The following is an 18385-nucleotide window of genomic DNA, read 5'->3' as shown; positions in this document are numbered from 1 at the left end:
AACCACGGGCATTTTCTACTACAGCCAATTAGAATGAACATCTTTATTAATAAATTCACTGTAATTAATGTCAAACAAGTCCAGTTAACAAGAATGAGTTTAGGCTCTTAGTTTTCTCTTGGCTGTTAGCTGTAATACACACACTATCAATAACGACCAGTTTATTGGACAAAAGACAGTGATAATAGTTTTAAAAGCTCTAGAGCTAGAAAGCATGGTAGTTCAATTAGCTAGGTGCTGTCTTTCACACTCTACTGTACTCGAGTGGCTATGACTGAATTCCCTATTGTCACAGGTTATATTTTAAAAATGCAACTATAATAATTAGGAGCTCTTTGATAGTTTGACAGCTGCTACGCCCTGGATGTGAAAAAACCCTTAAAAAATGAAATTATATAATTAATTCTCATTGCAAACTAAACAGCAGGCCTCAGAAAAGCACCGTATTAAAGGGCAAATTCTCATTCTATGCACACTGCTCAAGTAAAGGGTCTCGAACGAGCTGTAACAATGGCTGTGGTCCTTGAACACTATCTATACAGGGCTCTGGGTCAATGTACATGCAAGCCATTTGGAGATAACACTCCCACTACATAGAGGGAGAATGGAGTCCCACTGTTGAGGCCTCGGAGTTGCCTGCCCTTTTCCCTTCCTTGCACTGGAAACACACCATTTCAGGCCTTGTATGCCCATGGGGTAAGGCAACCTTTAGACCTGAAGCAGTCTCATACGCTCACTGACACTGTAATACCGGGTATCAGTGAGAAGAAAGTACAGTAAAAACACACATCAAAAAGAAGGAAGAACAAGAGGAACGAGATTGAGAAAAACAGTAAAACTAAAAGGGGGTTAAAAGTTACAGCCAAAAAAAGATCAAGGAGGGGAGAGCTGAAACAATCTGAACCATTCTTCCCCAAATAACCCCAGATTTGCTTTTAGTCACCGTCCATGGTTTTGCCCATCTGTAGTTGACATACATGCTGAAGTAGTGGTACAGGCCATGCACTGTTGGGCAACAATAATGAATCTGTGTGCAACTGGAATATTAGATATTCAAAACATTTTCATGCTAGGCTTATGGAAAGTGAAATGAAATATTTTGTCATAACACCTCCACTATGGTATTGTTATTTCTGTATTAATAATTTCAAAAGGAATGCATAATATCTCAAGTGATTATTTATCAAATAATTAAAAATAGAATAGTATAATACATACTCTCTTCCATAATATTTTGGTCTGTTCTCCACCTAAATGTGAAAAGAAAGAAAAATATTAACAATATACTCAAAATTACACCAGTAATATTAAAATAAAAGTCAAGCAAATGAAACACTGATCATCAATGAAGACTGCAGTATCAAATTCAGAGTATATGCATAAACTATCAAAAAAAGATAAACAAGAGCACCATGGCATGTGAAGTTAAGTTGTAGTACACAGAGAACATATGGTGAAAAATAAAATAAAAATAAAAATAAGCGGTTTTATTTTCATGGATTTGTGATGACTATAAATATAGTGAATGGTGAAACAAATGGGGCAACATGAGTCAATTGTATTAGATGTGATCAAACAGATGAAGAATAATTTACTACTTTTTCTCTCATCTATTATTTATACACATAATTAGACTATTTTTATCCTGTGCCGTTTCTCAGACATTGTTGCCTATAAATGGCAAATGTCTAAAACTGAAGAATTTAATGTTCTCAGAAGATTTAAAAAAACCCTAACAAAACAAAAAACCCACCAGGGTTTATGGATTTAATTCTGGTCTGAAATTCCTCATGTCTCAGCAAAGCCCCATGAGCCTGATCTGAAGTACACTGCTGAAGTCAATGGAAAGACTTCCAATTATTTCAAATGGCTTTGGATCAAGCCCTAGTAGAGTAACACGCCTATACTCAAACTTCAGATATTCTGACGTGTTGGGTTACCACTCAGGCTGCAATCCTGCAATGAACTCTGAGCTAGGGTGTCTTAACTTATCTAAAGCCTTCGTTTTAATTGTTTGTATTATTTAATTGCCTGTTTCATCTGAATTATTACCTAGTCTCCTTGTCAGCATGCAAGCCACAGACAACTGTATGGCGGTTCTGTATAATGAGAAGGATCCAATTTCAGTTCTGACTTTCTTTACCAATTGTAAACAAAGTGGTTTAGTATTACTCTCTGAATGTTCCACTGTGTGGTGTATGCTAGGTATTGAGTTCCACAAAAAAGTTACATGAAGTTAAAAATCCTAAATCCTCAAAGTCCATGGGACTTGGTTTATATACAAACAAAAAGAACAGATTTACAAAATAGTTTATCTTAGACTTTGTGGAGACAGTAGAAATATGAGGCAGCATAAGAAGCACCAGAGAACCCTGAAGTACACACACATTTTTCAGAAGTTTACAAGAGAAACAAACACTACACCAGCAGGGGGCACTTCTTTCCAAGGTTTCATACACAAGGTTTTTGTTTAATGTTTGCTCAACATTTATAGAAATCTATTTGCTTTTTGAATATTAATTTATAAAATGTCAATTTTTACTGCCCACTTATTTGAATTTATGTATAGTGTGTTAGGAAAATCCTCAGAGGATATTTTATACAGCTGGATTTTTTTTTTGATTTTTTTTTTAAAAACATGACTGGCACTATAATTTCTCTCCAGCTATGATCTTCGGCTGTAGCCTTTGACACTGTCCTCTTATATGGCATGAAAAATACAACTGGAACCAGAATGTAGGCTTGTAAACTTAAAATAATAAAAAAAAGCTCTATCTTTTCCCCCAAATGAGCTCTATTGTGCACCGGAAGCTGGCACCATACTTCCAAATAAGAAATATATGAAATTACAGAAAAAGTAATTTTCTGCTGGTGCAATAATCCATACACTACTATATCGAGCCATCTGACCTGGTACCCTGAGGTCACGGAGGCTAGGTATCAAAGACACAATATAAAGAAATTAGTGTTAGAAATTACTTCCTTTCAATAGTCCAACAGCAGTATCAAGCCCTTGAATCCCCTACCTCAGAGGGGTACAACAGAGCACACTAATTTGGATATTTGAGAAGCAGGAATAAAAGAAAGAGAAAAATCTTGTAGATTGAACCCAGAGCAAAATCTGAGGCACATCTGAGCACAGGTTTTCAATTTCTAGACACATAAATATACATCTTGTTTAAACAGTGCTGATGGTCAGAGAATTTTTAGTAGGATTGCCAGTTAGAATTTTGGTTTCAACCTCCATAACTCATTTCTGATGAGATTGCAGACAAGGGTTAAATGAAAAGGAAAGAAGGGAGTGGGGGGACGGACATTACCCTTATTAAATTAAAGTAACCAGCAAAATACAGAAATGTGCAGGATGCTGAGTTTTATTAAATATTTACCATTCAAACCTGCTCATGTGAAACCCATGTGGTAGGCGGAAACCACCTTCGGGAGGAACGAAGGATGTGGGTGGAGCTGGATCTTTTCCTTATGGAACACCGTGTACAAGGGCTCAGAGGTCAGGGCCCTGAGTTCCCAGACCTGCCTAGCCGATGTGATCACCACCAGGAAGGCCACCTTCCATGAGAGATGTGACCAGGAGCATGTATGTAGCTAGTAGCTCAAATGGGGAACCAGTCAGCCGGTCCAGCACCTAGTTCAGGTCCCACTGTGGGACTGGGGGCCTAACATATGGGAAGAGACAATCCAATCCCTTAATGAATCGGTCAGTCATAGTATGGGAGAAAACCATGTGCCCCTGCTCTGGTGAGTGGAAGGCCAATATGGCCACCAAGTGCACCTTGATGGACAAGGGTGCCAAGCACTAGGCTCTAAAGTGAAGGAGGTAGTCCAAAATGAGCTGGATTGGTGCAGCCACGGGGGAAACGCCCCACTCAGCTGCCCATTGGGAAAACTGAGACCACTTTGCCAAGTAGGCTCGGCTCATGGAGGGCTGCCTTCTTTCCAAGAGGGCATGCTGAACCCCTTCCGAGCTCATCCTTTCCTCCCGGCCTAACCATTAAGCAGCCACGCTGTGAGGTGGAGTGCCACTAGGTTGGGGTGGAAGAGGCGGCCCTGGTCCTGAGAGAGCAGGTCCAGGCGGGACGGTAAGGGCCACGGCGGGGCAACGTTAGGGTCCCGTACCAATGCTACCTGGGCCATGCTGGAGCAATTAGGAGGACCCGGGCCCTGTCCATCTTTATCTTTTCCAGGACCTTGCTGATCAGCAGGAACCAGGGGATGGCATAGAGAAACTGGCTTGACCAGGATAGGAGGAAGGCATCAGAGATAGCGCCCCATCCCAGGCTCTCCTTGGAGCAGAACCGGGGACAGTCACGGTTCTGTCGAGTTGCAAACAGGTCCACTTGGGGCGTTCCCCACTCTTGGAAAAGCCCGTGCATCACCTCTGTGTGAAGAGCCCACTTGTGCCGAAAGGAGAAATCCCTGCTCAAGTTCTGGGTGCCTGGTAGGTGGTAGGTCTGTAGGCAAATGCTGTGGGCTATACAGAAGTCCCACAGCTTGAGGGCTTCCAGGCAGAAGTTTGGGCCTCCCCTTGCCTGTTGATGTAAAACATTGAGGCCGTGTTATCCATGAGAACCCTGACCACCCAGTCCTCCAGGTGCGAGAGGAAGGCCATGTACGTCAGCCACACTGCCCTGAGCTCGATGTTTATGTGGAGGGCCAGGTCCTGCGCAGACCACAGACCTTGGGTCCAAAGGCCTCCCACATGCAGTGGACATTCCATCGATGGGGGCGTGCCTCTGAATGGGACCCCACAGAGCATGTTCCCTGGGGAGGATCACCATAGTAGGGAGGCAATCACCGGTTCAGGCATAGTGAGGACTTTGTCCATCCTGTCTCTGGCCTGGGAGAACACCAAGGCCAACCAGAGCTGGAGGGGCCTCATCCTGAGTCTGGCATGGCGAATCACATATGTGCATGCCAACATACGACCCAGGGGCTGGAAACACGCTCTGGCTGTTGTCACTGGAAACTTTGTGACTGTGTTGTTGAGCCCTTTCAGGGTCTCGAACCTGTCCGGTGAGAGAGGCTCTGGCCGATGTGGCATCCAGGACTGCCCCAATAAACTCTATGCATTGTACTGGGACTAATGTGGAGTTGGTGTCATTTACCAAGAGGCCCAGAGTGGTGCCATGTGATCCTGCACCTGTGACTGGGAGCTGCCCTTGACCAGATAGTCATCCAGATAGGGGAAGATCTGGACTCCGCGGCGCCTGAGGTAGGCCGCCACCACAGATATACACCCTGGAGGCAGTGGACATGCCAAATGGGAGGACCGTAAATTGGTAGTTTCCTGTCCAATCGTGAAACGAAGAAAGTGCCTGTGCCCCTCGAATATATGGATGTGGAAGTACACGTCCTGCAGACGGAGGGCAGCATACCAGTCCCCGGGATCCAGGGAGGCAATGATGAAGGCCAGGGAGACCATGTGGAACTTGAACTTCACCACGTACTAGTTCAGGCCTTGCAGGTCCAGCATGGGCCCAATCCCCCCTTTGACCTTCAGGTAAGGAAATAGTGGGAGTAGTACCCCTTGCATCTGAACTCCACTGGCACCACTTCCACTGCTCCTAGGCCAAGGAGCAGCCCCACCTCCTGCTCGAGCAGGATCTCGTGAGAAGGGTCCCCCCGGAGGGACGGGGGTGGAGGGTGGTTGGGCAGGGTAGAGGTAAACTGGAGGGTGTAGCACCAGGAGATGGTGCTGAAGACCCATCAGTCTGAAGTCAGCCACGACCACTCCGGGAGGAAAGCACACAACCGGTTGGAGAAGGGAAGCTTTATTGTGGGTGGATCCCTGATGTGAAATGGTAGGTCTTCCCCAGGCATCCTATCAAAACTGCCGTTTCCCTGCCCATTTGCTCTTGGAGGACCCAGGCTGGGGAGGGGGAGCAGACCGAGACTGCCTCTGTGGGCATTTCTTATAGTCCCGCAACTTTTTATAAGAGGACTTGTATTTAGAGTGGGTGGCCTGGGTGGGAGCCTGCTGTGGCTTGAACTTAGGTCTAGCTGGAGCCTTGCCATCAAACAGGAGGTCCTGCAAGGAGTTCTGAGCCTCACTGGACAGCCCAGATACCGGAGCCACAAAGCCCTTTTCATGAACACCACGGAAGCTGTGGACCGCGCGGCCTTGTCCGCCGCATCTGCCGCTGGCTGCAGGGTTTCCCCGGCAGCTGCTGTACCCTCCTCCATCAGAGCTTTGAACTCCTTCCTGCAATGCTCCTTGCAGTCCTCAAATGTGGGCAGAGAACCCCACAGATTGAACTCATACCAGCCCAGGAGAGCCTGATGGTTCTCCACCTGTAACTGGAAGCTCAAGGACTAATAAATTTTTCTCCCAAATAAATCGAACCTCCTTGAATCTTCATTTTTTGGAGTAGGGGCTGGTTGGCCCTGCTGCTCCCTGTGGTTGACCGACTCGACCACCAGAGAGTTAGGAGCAGGGTGGGTGTATAATTATTCATGCCCCTTGGTGGGTATGAAATACTTGCGTTCTGCTTTCTTAGAGATGGGGGCAAGGAGGCCGGGGTTTGCCACAGGGCATTTGAAATTTTCGCCATCCCTTCGTGGAGTGGCAAGGCCATCCTGTCCAGTACTGAAGTGAACAGGATGTTAAAAAGGGAGTCGGAGGGCTTTTCTACCTCCTTTGCCTGAAGGTTGAGGTTTGATGCCACCCTTTTCAATAGTTTCTGGTGGGTTTTAGAGTCCTCCTGCAGGATGGAGGGAGGAGGGGCCATAATCGTCTCATCAGGGAGGGTAAGGAGGCCGGCACCATACTTTGCTTGTCCACCAGCACCGGAGGATCCACCACCTGCTCGCCCTCTGGGCATAGTGCTGAAGATGCACGTCGCACTGACTCCTTCCTTGGAGGCTGGGAGAGGGAGGCTGACAGCTGTTCCGAGGCTCCGGCCACCGAGCAAGCCTCCACTGGGGGCTGCGTCAGAGGCCACAGTGCCTGCCACAGAGCCCGGTGCCACTGCACCTGCTGTGGCACTGGTGGAGTAGGCTGTTTGGCCTGGCTAGCCTCAATGGATGACTATGAAGGGAGGCTGGGCTGACATACGACCTGCCACTGTCTCTGGACCAGGAGCAGTGGCAGTGCCAGGAGCGGTGCCAACCATGAGACTGTGATCCCGACATGGAGGAACAATATCGCTGGTAGCTGCTGCTCCGCAATGGCACGGCGACGGCGATCGATGCCTGGGGCTGTGAGAGCGGTGCCATGACGAGATCCTGGAGCAAGATGACGAACAGGAACAGAGTCAATGTTCGTGTCGCGACTGGCTACGATAGTCCCTCTGAGACGAGGATCTTCAGCGGAGTCTGCCTTGGTCCCATCGGTGTCTGCTCCTTGAGGCAGAGCAGTGCCTGGGAGTCTCTGTCAGTCTAAACCCGGCCAGGCAACCTGGTGGGGGTTGATGGCGACCTGCTTGGACTGCACACGGGACAGTCGCTGAACGGCAAACGGAATCGGGAACATTCCCTCGACTGTGACCGGTACCGAGTCGGGGGTAGGGACTGCGGAGATCCCAGCGGTGGCTTGCCTCTGGACTGCAGAGCCAACATTGGCAGTGATCCTGGTACCACCCACTTGCAGGGCCTCTGGCGTGAGGGGCATCTGGACATCCGAGGAAGCCTGCTCCAAATGGGCCAGGTTACTCCACTTGATCTGAGTTGGAGGCCTAGAGGCCGATGGGGACTGAGGACTGCCCAGCATGGGTCAAGCCTCTCCCCCAGCCTTGCTCTAGTGCCATGGCAGAGGAGGCCTCTTCTTAGTCTTCTTGGCGTGGCCCATGGATGGGAAGCAGTGCCGACTGGTAGATGGCGCTGGGTGGCTACCACACACTGACACTGCTTTACCCAGTGCTGACTTGGAGTGGCGCACTGGAGTCTGGGTCAAAGCTGACTGCATCAGGATGGCCTGGAGCCTAATCTCAGTCTCTCTCTCGGTCCGAGGCTTGAACGACTTGCAAATCTTGCAGCGATCGCTGAGATGAGTTTCACCCAAACAGCGTAAACAGTCCGTGTAAGGATCACTCATTGGCATCGGTCACCTACAAGTGTCGCACATCTTAAAACCTGGGGCACGGGTGCACTAACTAAACTAAACTAAAAATACTAAGTACAGGTACTATACTACACTGAACGAACAAGAGTTCTGGGGAAGAGCTGTAGCAAAGCTGGAGCAGAGCAGTTCCAAAGCATCTTCACTGGTGGCAAAAAGGAACTGAGGGTGGGGGGAGCGCGCAGCGCCCCTTATACCACATCATGGAGATGCCATTCCAGGGATTGCTAGGGGCGTTCCCCTACAGGTACTGCTAGGGGGAAAAACTTACAACACCGGTGTACGTGGCAAGCACATACCTATTGTGGAAGACACATGAGCAATCACTTGAAGAAGAAGCAGTCGCATTTCACAACTGACCAACACAGTTTCCACCATTCATGCATCATCTGTGCCTGATCAGCATTATAAAGTGTTGACCAGTGAGGAGAGTGCAGAGAGAGGGAGCACTCAGGAACACCATGCCAATAGACAAAGATGGTGATTATCATAACCACCCAGCCTGGACCAATAAAAAAGGTCACCTCTCTACTATAAGAGTAAGTTTGAGCCCTAACCTCCAACAGTAGGCAATAATGGTCGGATCTAAAAAGTATGCAATCACCAATCCCAAACCAATCCTCCTCCCACAATTCAGAGTGACCACTATCATCTATTGAGCCAGAAACCATTCTGAACAGTTCCAAGGTTATTGTTTTAGCCATGAGATCCTCGAAGAATCACCACCTGCATGGATGCTAAAATCACTCAGGGCAATAAGCCTCAGTGACTCCAACACCAGGGTAGATAAGCAATTTGTTAACTCAATCAGGAAATCAGAACTGTAGTGGAATAGCCTGTAAACATAACTATTCCAGGATCCATACACAAGCTGGACAAACAAATTTAATTTTAGAGTCGGAGACTTCCTATGCTTAAACTCAAATTAAACCAACATAACCACTGCACTTCTGAACTGTCTTTCCGAAGTTCAGGTTTCAGGGAGTCTGTGCATTCCAACCCTGATGCCTTACACAAAAGAATAAATGGACACAAATCTGACATCAGGAATCATAACATTAAAAAAACAGAGGGAGAACACTTCAACCTCTCTAACCACGCAGTGACAGACTTGAAGCTGGCAATTTTACAATAAAAAAACTTCAAAAAACAGACTCCAAAAAGAGACTGTTGAACTTGAATTGATATGCAAATTAGATACAATTAACTTAGGTTTGAACAGAGACTGGGAATGGTTGGGCCATTACACTAATTGAATCTATTTCTCCATGTTAGGTATCCTTACCTTCTATGGGTCATCTCGTTTATCACTTCAAAAGTTTTTTTTTTCTCCTGCTGATGATAGCTCATCTCAATTGATTGGCCTCTTACAGTTGGTATGGCTACCTCCACCTTTTCTTGTTCTCTGTATGTATAAATATTTTCTTGCTGTATGGTCCAGTCTATGCATCCAATGAAGTAGGCTGCAGCCCACAAAAGCTTATGCTCAAATACATCTGTTAGTCTCTAAGGTACCACAAGTACTCCTGTTCTTTAGACTGTTAAAATACATTCTCCCATCCCCCTACCAAAACACTTATTGGAACATTTATAACATAGGGGGCCCATGATTTCCCCCCCATGTTACAGCATATTCTCCGAAACACAGTATCAGAAGTTTATATTCAATACTTAGAACTAAATTAACCTCTCTCATTAAATCTATTCATTAACTTGTCTAATTATGCATAGTATCAGAGGGGTAGTCGTGTTAGTCTAGATCTGTAAAAGCAACAAAGAGTCTTGTGGCACCTTATAGACTAACAGATGTTTTGGAGCATGAGCTTTCGTGGGTGAATACCCACTTCGTCGGATGCATGTAGTGGAAATTTCCAGGGGCAGGTATATATAAGCAAGCAAGAAGCAGGCTAGACATAATGATATATGGCAATATACAAAAACCTGTAGGAGAACACTTCAACCTCCCTGGCCACACTATAGCAGATCTTAAGGTGGCCATCCTGCAGCAAAAAAACTTCAGGACCAGACTTCAAAGAGCAACTGCTGAGCTTCAGTTCATCTGCAAATTTGACACCATCAGCTCAGGATTAAACAAAGACTGTGAATGGCTTGCCAACTACAAAACCAGTTTCTCTTCCCTTGGTTTTCACACCTTAGCTGCTAGAAGAGGGCCTCATCCTCCCTGACTAAACTAACCTCGTTATGTCTAGCCTGCTTCTTGCTTGCTTATATATACCTGCCCCTGGAAATTTCCACTACATGCATCCAACGAAGTGGGTATTCACCCACGAAAGCTCATGCTCCAAAACATCTGTTAGCCTATAAGGTGCCACAAGACTCTTTGCTGCTTTTAATTATGCATAGTTCTTTTAAATAATTTTAAAGCTTTACTACATTTTAATATCCTTGAAATTGTGATTCCTTTTTAGACCAGGCCCAGAGTGATATTCAGTGTACAGCATATTGCAATAAAGTCCTATGCCACTGTGCAGGATAATTCTTCACAAGACTATTGGGAATCATGCATTTGGGAGATGAATATGCCATAAGATGGCAGATTGTCATTTCAAGTATATCATCTGCATTCAAGTCATAATGCACTGAAATGAGAAGACACCCTGAAGAGTTCTTTCCATTTAAGTACTCTCACAGAAATAACACCCCTAATTTCAATAACTGTTCTCTCTCCTTTACTTTATTCTATGAGAAATACACTCTAATTTAGCCATTAAAAAAGAGCTAAATATTTAAAGTAAAAAGGGGTCAGGGAGGTAAGAGCCATTTATTCTCAAATCATAGAGATTAAATAGTGCTACTTTAATTGCATTACTGATCAAATCTTCCAATCTTTATTTATCAAAACCCTCATCTGGGGTCAATGGAAGCTTTAACTGAGTAAGGACTACAGGTTTTGGCCTTACGTGTATACCAAAAAGGTACAATAATACATATATTCCAGATGACAGAGAATCCTTCATGTGTGGCAAGATTAACAACTGCTTTGGACTTGATTCTCTGGGGCACTATCTCCCCGGTGTCAGTGATCATGGGAGTGGCTCATGGGTAGCACAGGGAAGGGGGAGTCACAGCAGAGTGGAGCTGCATTATGACTAATATTGTATCTCAGTGGCATAGGATCCTTCATGGACCTTGCATCTGGGGAATTTAGGGCTGCTCCTCTGCATCCCTAATTTACACCAGTGTTAGGCAGCCCTAAATAAGGGAACAGGTTTACATGTCCCTCCAATCCATGGACAGAGTGGAGAATGAAGACTTTAGATTCAGCAATGTAAGTGTGCTCATTTCTGGCAATGAAGATAATTTCTCTAAAAGTTTAGCCAGATATCTTTTGCACTTAGAATTATGCCTAATGATTTTATAATCATTTCCAGTCTACTATCCATAAAAACAACTCTCGGTTCAATTCAACCCCAAGAGAGAAGCCTAGTAAGATGTGAAGGTTCAGAAAAAGGAGGAGTTAATCTTTAGATTAGTTCATGTTATGGCTGGATTACCACTATGAGCTAACCACAAACTGCATCTCAGAGACTCATCAATGCAACAGATTAGACAAGATCATAAGCCCCTTTAAAACAAAACAGAAAAGCCTTGTGTAGTATCTCAGCAGTTGGCTAATGTAAAGTTCTCACCTCAAACAAATCATTTTAAACACCTATTTAGAAACCTTATGTTCACAAGACCTAGAGAGACCGTGTCCTTCTAAACATAATAAATGAAGACATGGAGAGCGCATTTTACAAGTGATTCCCTAAGTAGCTTAACCTTGAAAAAAACATAACTACAGTATTACAATTCTAGCAAGTGATTGAGTCTACTTATCTCTTTTTATTATAATTGAACTGTTACCTACTTGTCAGTCAGTCAATGAGGTATCAAAATATCCACTCTTGGTTTTGCTAAAAGAATTATTTCATGACACTGTCAGACTATTTAAATTAGTACTAGTAGTATTTTAGTAACATCTAACGGCCACAACTGGGAATCAGTGTCCCATTTTACACAGTCACTGTACACACATTTAATTAAAAGATGGTCCCTGCCCCAAAGATCTTATGGTCAAAGTAACAGTTTACAGTCTAAGCCAGGGATCGGCAACCTTTGGCACACCGCCCACGCCACTTTCTGCAGCCCCCATTGGCCTGGAGCAGCAAATCGTGGCCAGTGGGAGCCACAATTGGCTGAACATGTGGACCCGGCAGGTAAACAAAATGGGTTAGCCCGCTAGGGTGCTTACCCTGGTGGGTCACGGGTCAAAGGTTGCTGATCCCTGGTCTAAACAATCCTGCCTAGGTAATGAAATGTTCAGTTTTATATGTTTCGGTGTGACCACTGGTCCTGGGAGTTCCACAATGAAGTCGGGGGTGATGGTGAACCAAGGCAAAGCTGGAGTCTCCAGAGGGACTAATGTGCCATGGGGTCTAGTCTGGGGCATCTGGGTACATGCACAGCACTCACAGGAGTCTTATGTAAACTTGGACTTTGACCTGCATGTGGGGCTACCAGAAAAAAATAAAGGGCAACCATGCAGGAGGTATTAAGGCAGCCAAAGTAACCCATCAATGGAGTGTTGTGGCACAGTTATAGCACCTTCAGTTGGGGGCATCCCAGTGGAACATATATGGAAAGGATGTTATCTTGTCCCCCACGGGAGTGAGGCATATTAGCTCCTAATGGTGTTGACTTGGTTCCTTGGGTGAATGGGTCTTCTTTTGAGATAGACTGGATGTGGGAGACCAGTTCTTAATTAATTGTGGCACTGACAAAATTAGTAGGCTTGAAGAGCTAGAGGGGCTTGAAGGTAGGTACCTTGTTTTCCTGGTAGTAAATTTCCCCTTTTGTGATGGGAGTATCAGCTTTCTCACTTTGGTTTCCCAGGCGGTAGGTGATAGTAAACTCGAACTGAGACAGAAACAAGGCCCACTTTCATTGTCTCTGGTTCAAAGTTCAGGTCTTGCAGCGGTACATGAGGTTCTTCTAGTCAGTAAAAACCTGTACTGGGTGCCAAGATTCCTCAAAGTGGTGACATCATTCTTTAAAAAGCAATTTTGAGTGCAAGCAGCTCCTTCCCCAGTATTTCATAGTTCATTACTATGGGGGTGAATTTCCAAGCGTAGTAGAAACATGTATAGAACTGGCTGGGGTCCAAGTTGCTGCGAGAGTACCACCCCGAGAGCCACACTGAGGCATGTGCCAGAATCAGAGACGTGGTGAATGCAGTATTGAGGTGGTCAAAAGCATGCTGGATATCAGGAGACCAAGTGAAACAAATGGCTTTATGAAGGAGGGAAGTCGAGGGGTGTAGGGGAGGGCTGTTTGTTGGAGAAGTTGGCAATGAATTGCTTATAAACATTTGCAAAATTCATGAAAACCTGAAGTCCTTGGATGGTCCAGGGTGCTGTCTAGTTACAGATGGCCTCTACCTTCAGTAGGTCCATCTGGACAAAAGGATGGCAAGAGGAATGTTCACTGTCTTTCTCTCACCTTACAACTTACACATCCAGAGGGTCAAGATAAGCCAAACATCCAAAATACCACCCCAGGTGGCAGAGTTAAAACTCCACTGCTGGGAATCTTTATTATGTATTAACTAGCACTGTAAATTAATCACAGTTAATGCATGTGATTCACTCAAAACATATTAGCGCTTTTAAAAAAATATGAGCATTAATCGCACATGTCTGGAGACAGGACTCGGTGGTGGCCATGTGGGGAAGGAGACACATCCAGCCATAGGGGTAAGAGAGGAGGGCCACCGCCCAGGGGAACCCGCTCACCTCCTGCTGCCCTGCTCCACTGCTGCTCCTGCCTCCCCCTCTAACCCCAAGGAGCCGCCCCTGGCCAAGCTGCTCAGGACTGGGAGCCTGCCTCCCGTCTGCTGTGCAGAGTAGGGGTAGAGGTAGGCTGATGTCGAGGTGTCCACCTCCCCATGCCTGTACACCTGGTCGCCACTGAGTTGGATGAACCTGTCTGCTGCTGGTTCAGGAATGAGTGCTGCTGCCAGCAGCTGCTCCTGGCTGAAAATGCATTCAGGCTCCTGAGTGCTTTGCTTAAAGAGACAGCACTCCTGCCCCCCAACACATACACCCCCTAAACCAAAATCTGAAATGGCACCTTGGACTGAGCCAGGAGCAGCTAGAGGAGGAGCCAGGCTGTTGGCTTCGGTAAGATGCAATCCTTGTGCAACAGCACAGAGCCTGCCTTGAGCTGCAGGCCAAGTGCCGGTCACCACAAGCCGCAGCAGCACAGAAGTAAGCAATTAACACCCAAAATATTGAAATAAATGGTATTCTAATATTGTTTAACAGCGTGATTAAAACTGTGATTAATCACAGCTACTTTTTTAATCAATCTCACAATTAATTGTGATAATTTTTTTAATCATTTGACAGCTCTAGTATTGATTATTAATGATGATGATTATACTATTTTGTTCCCTTAGAATCCTAGGTCTCACATTTCAGCTGAGAAAAAGACATTTCTGTAAGAGAAAAAAAGACCCTCTCCCTTTCATTATCATACAAAATTAGAGAGGAAACTGTTTTTTCTACGAACCATATTTTTTGCTTGCTTTAGACACAACCCAGCTGGAATTCAGAACAATGAACATAGCAATTAGCTGACATTTCTCTACATAATAATACAGGTTAGAGCTCTAAGGCCTTGTCTACACTAGGGAAATTTCAGACAAATTTCTCACTGTTGCTAACACTGGTTCAGCTGAACCAGTGTTAACAATATTGAAAGCCCTAATATAGCTAAGCCCACAAACCCGCACACTGTTATCAGCACTGTGTCAATAAGTCTTGCTCTGAGCAGAACAGTAAAAGCTAACTAAACTTTAGTGGCTTTAAATATGTAGCCTACTACAGAATATAATATATTTCAAGACTCATTGCAAGACACCTCCTCTCCCATCTCCCTCTTCCCAAAAAAAAAGAGAGAGAGGGAAAAGAAAGAAAACTGTAACAAACTCACGGTTTACCCATAGTTACTGAAAATGTCCCCAAGTCAAACACTGTCAGCATTCATCCTGTAATTCATTACTTTATTAACACTAAAATATTTTTGAAAAAAGACTCAAATTAAAAACATGTTGAAATGGCATTTTCAAACTGAATGCTATTCTATTAAAAAATATTCTGGTATAAAAACAAAAAGTGGCATACCTTGCTTTAACTCTTTGCTGCAAATGTGTCATTTTCAACCACCGTTTCAGTAGAATAATCCCAGAAAGCCACTACATACATTGACTTTCTATCATAAAAGAATACACTTCTTTATTGTATATCTTTATACTTGCAAACACCAGCACACTCTTTTAGAAACTCACTCCAGTTGAGCATTGCTTTTAAAGTAAACTTTTTATTTGTAAAGGATGCCCATCATTAAAATATTATGGAAAGAATCTAGAAAAAACAAGGATACTGACATTAATCTAATGTTATTGGAAAGACAGGATATTCGCAGTACTCACACTGCCTGTGGTTATTAATTAGAAATCACTAGATATCCCAGCTCTCAACAGTTCAGCATGTATGTCACTGGAGTGATGACCTGTTTTTGCTGACACGATTCTTATGCAGGTGGTAGTGGGAAAAGAGTGTAATTAGGAAAGCTCAAAGATACAGAGCCATAAATTACTTTACAGTCCTGTCTTAACTTTTACACAGACTATTTACATACTGCAGGTGCAATGGGTAGGGGAGAGGCTGCAGTCCTGGCAAGAGAGAGGAGAGCCAGAGACCACTGACCAGGACTATAAGGAGAATGATGAGTCCTTGGCCTCGGAGGAACCCCTCTGCTGAACAGTTCCTGCCTGTGGAGGGCTCCCAAACACCTGGCTGGTGAGTGAGTGAGCTGGGACCATGACAGTGTAGCTGCAGAGAACTCCCTGCATGGCCCTGCGGCAGGTGACACTGGATCCCTGCAGGTGCCAGGTGCAGGAGGGAGGCTGCAGTCTTAGTAGGGCAGAGCAGAGATCCCCGGCCAGGACTTAAGGACGAAGATGTATACTAGAATTTATGAGACATTGTGATGTGCGCCTCACCTGTCAAAAGGCGCCATCAGCCACCAAAGCAAGGCACCATGTTTGAGACAGTATGCTATTGCAGAGTTCTTGATAGGCCTGTTTGCCTACACATTTACTCCACTAGCAATATTCTTTTAACTGCTATGCTTCTTGATTAAGTTGTATTTCTTCAAACTATAACTGAGTAGTGAGTGTAGATAAGGCAGAAGTGGGGAGTGAGTGATACTCTTCCATGCCTATTACCCATGGCTTTTTTGAAGATATGATTCTGAATGACTATGAAAGAACTGATTATCTGGATTTTCACTTAATAAAAATCTTAATGGGCTCTCCTTCTGAAAACTGCTACAGCCCTTGAGCACTAGCTATCATCAGTTTTGTGTGGGAAAATAAGAAAAGTTTTGTTAAAGCATTGGAGTCTCAAAGAGTTACCATGTTGGTGTCTTTCTTGAGCAGCATTTTTGACAGGGACAGAGTGAGAGAGACTTTAACCACACTAGCATTTTGCTTGTCCATTTTATGATCTTGTACGCTCAGCTTACACCCTCAGCTGAGAGCGCATGAAGAGTTTCCTTCTTGTGCCAAAATTTTGCCCTACTCAAATAACTGCTAGCTGGCATCTATGAGAGAAAGTGTAAAGGTTGGTCTTATGATTGGGCTGAGAATCATGAGATTTGCATTCAATTTCTGGGTCTGGTGCAGACTTGTGTGATCTTGGGAAAGTCATTTGATCTGTCTGTGCCTCAGTACAACACTTCCATGCACCACAGAAGTGTTGTGAGGATAAATGTTTTAATGTTTGAGAGGCACTCAGATACTACACTGATATCGGCTATTTAAAAAGACAATAGCATGGGGAAGGAGGGCAAAGCAGATAATTAAGACTTTTGGGAATATCACACTGATAAATTTCTATGCATTTCTTCTTATATATTCAGGGGGTTTTAACATTACAGAGCTTGTATATTTTTAATTGCATTTGATTACTGTATAAAATTTATATAGAGAAGAACTCAGTATTATTAGTAATAATATTTATTATTGTAACTATATGTATTGTCGGAGCTTGCAGCCACTTTGTCCTTGACATGTTAGAAGCCAAAACCAACCCAATTTTTATTGATTTATTGGAGAAATCAATATATACTTACAATATCCTATTTTTATAATTACCAAGACACAGTACGAAAGGAAGGAGTATTACCATATTCAAAAGATAACTAGATAAACTAGGAGAGATGAATGCCATTAAAAAAAAAAAAGCAGACAAGTATGAAAATGTTGATTCAGCAGTCTTTTTCAGCTCCATAGATTTCTTACATTCTACAAACTTTAAAGTTTCCATGACATGCCAGAACAAAAGTTCTAATGCTATTAATTCAATATTTTATCTTGAACACTCTTGCTAACATTGGACAGGCAAGCCTTCTTTCATGAAAAAGTGCTTTTTATGAAGAAACTGCATGAATTGAGTGAAGACGTTGCATATCTTTAAATATGTAGATATAGGGACCTTCTCCTACAACACTATGAAAAAAGGGAAACAGCATTTAAGTATTGCATAGAGCACAGTAATACGATGCCCTGATTAGCATCTCCACAAGGAAAGGGTGATGGTTAAATCTTGTGTATGCCCATCTCGGAGCTGATTTAACAAATATTAATCCATTTTTAAAGACTCACCTTATAATCTGAAAATAATTATATAAAATATATATTTCACAGTATTTTAGAAAATGGAAACAGACAGTTGCTCTCAGCATATAGTAAAGATCCCCAATATGAATACACTACTGACAATTCATCAGATTTAACAAGATACAGCAAAAGAAGGACTGACCTCCTGAGGACAAATGATTCTCTTGGGACGTGGTGCCTCCTGTTGTAACTGATACACTGTCAAATATAAAAAAGCAATAATTATTAGAGGACTGCAATATGCACAAGCTTTCATTCAGATATTTTTAGCCAGATGCTTCAGAGAAAATGCAAATAAATATAAAAAAGTGTGGGATACAGAGACATTTTTAGAATGCATGCAAGTCAAGTCATTTATATGGAAATTTGTCATGGAATTGTACACTGGCAACATTTATTTATTTTTTTATTCGTATAATCCCAATTTAGTTTTGTATTGTTGCTGGCACTGTGTATTTCCATTCTTTGCTTGCAAGACTAGATATAACAAATCCTTCTGAATGTTTCAAGATAAAACTCCTCTGCTGCGTATAGTACTCCTGAAGAGCTCAATAGTAGAATTT

General features: G+C 43.8%; 1 protein-coding gene across 1 annotated transcript in view; it reads right to left on the bottom strand.

The window, feature by feature from the left end:
• Positions 1-18385, bottom strand: part of CHN2 (chimerin 2) — a 207454-nt gene that overhangs the window by 99269 nt on the left and 89800 nt on the right. Inside the window, 2 exon segments of the mRNA XM_030550857.1 lie at positions 1219-1250; positions 17965-18020. Coding sequence (XP_030406717.1) covers positions 1219-1250; positions 17965-18020 — 88 coding nt within the window.

The sequence above is a fragment of the Gopherus evgoodei genome, chromosome 2 (genome assembly GCF_007399415.2).
Source record: "Gopherus evgoodei ecotype Sinaloan lineage chromosome 2, rGopEvg1_v1.p, whole genome shotgun sequence".
Taxonomy (NCBI): Eukaryota; Metazoa; Chordata; order Testudines; family Testudinidae; genus Gopherus; species Gopherus evgoodei.
The sequence above is the reverse complement of the archived record's forward strand: the minus strand, read 5'-3'. Positions and strand labels throughout refer to the sequence as shown.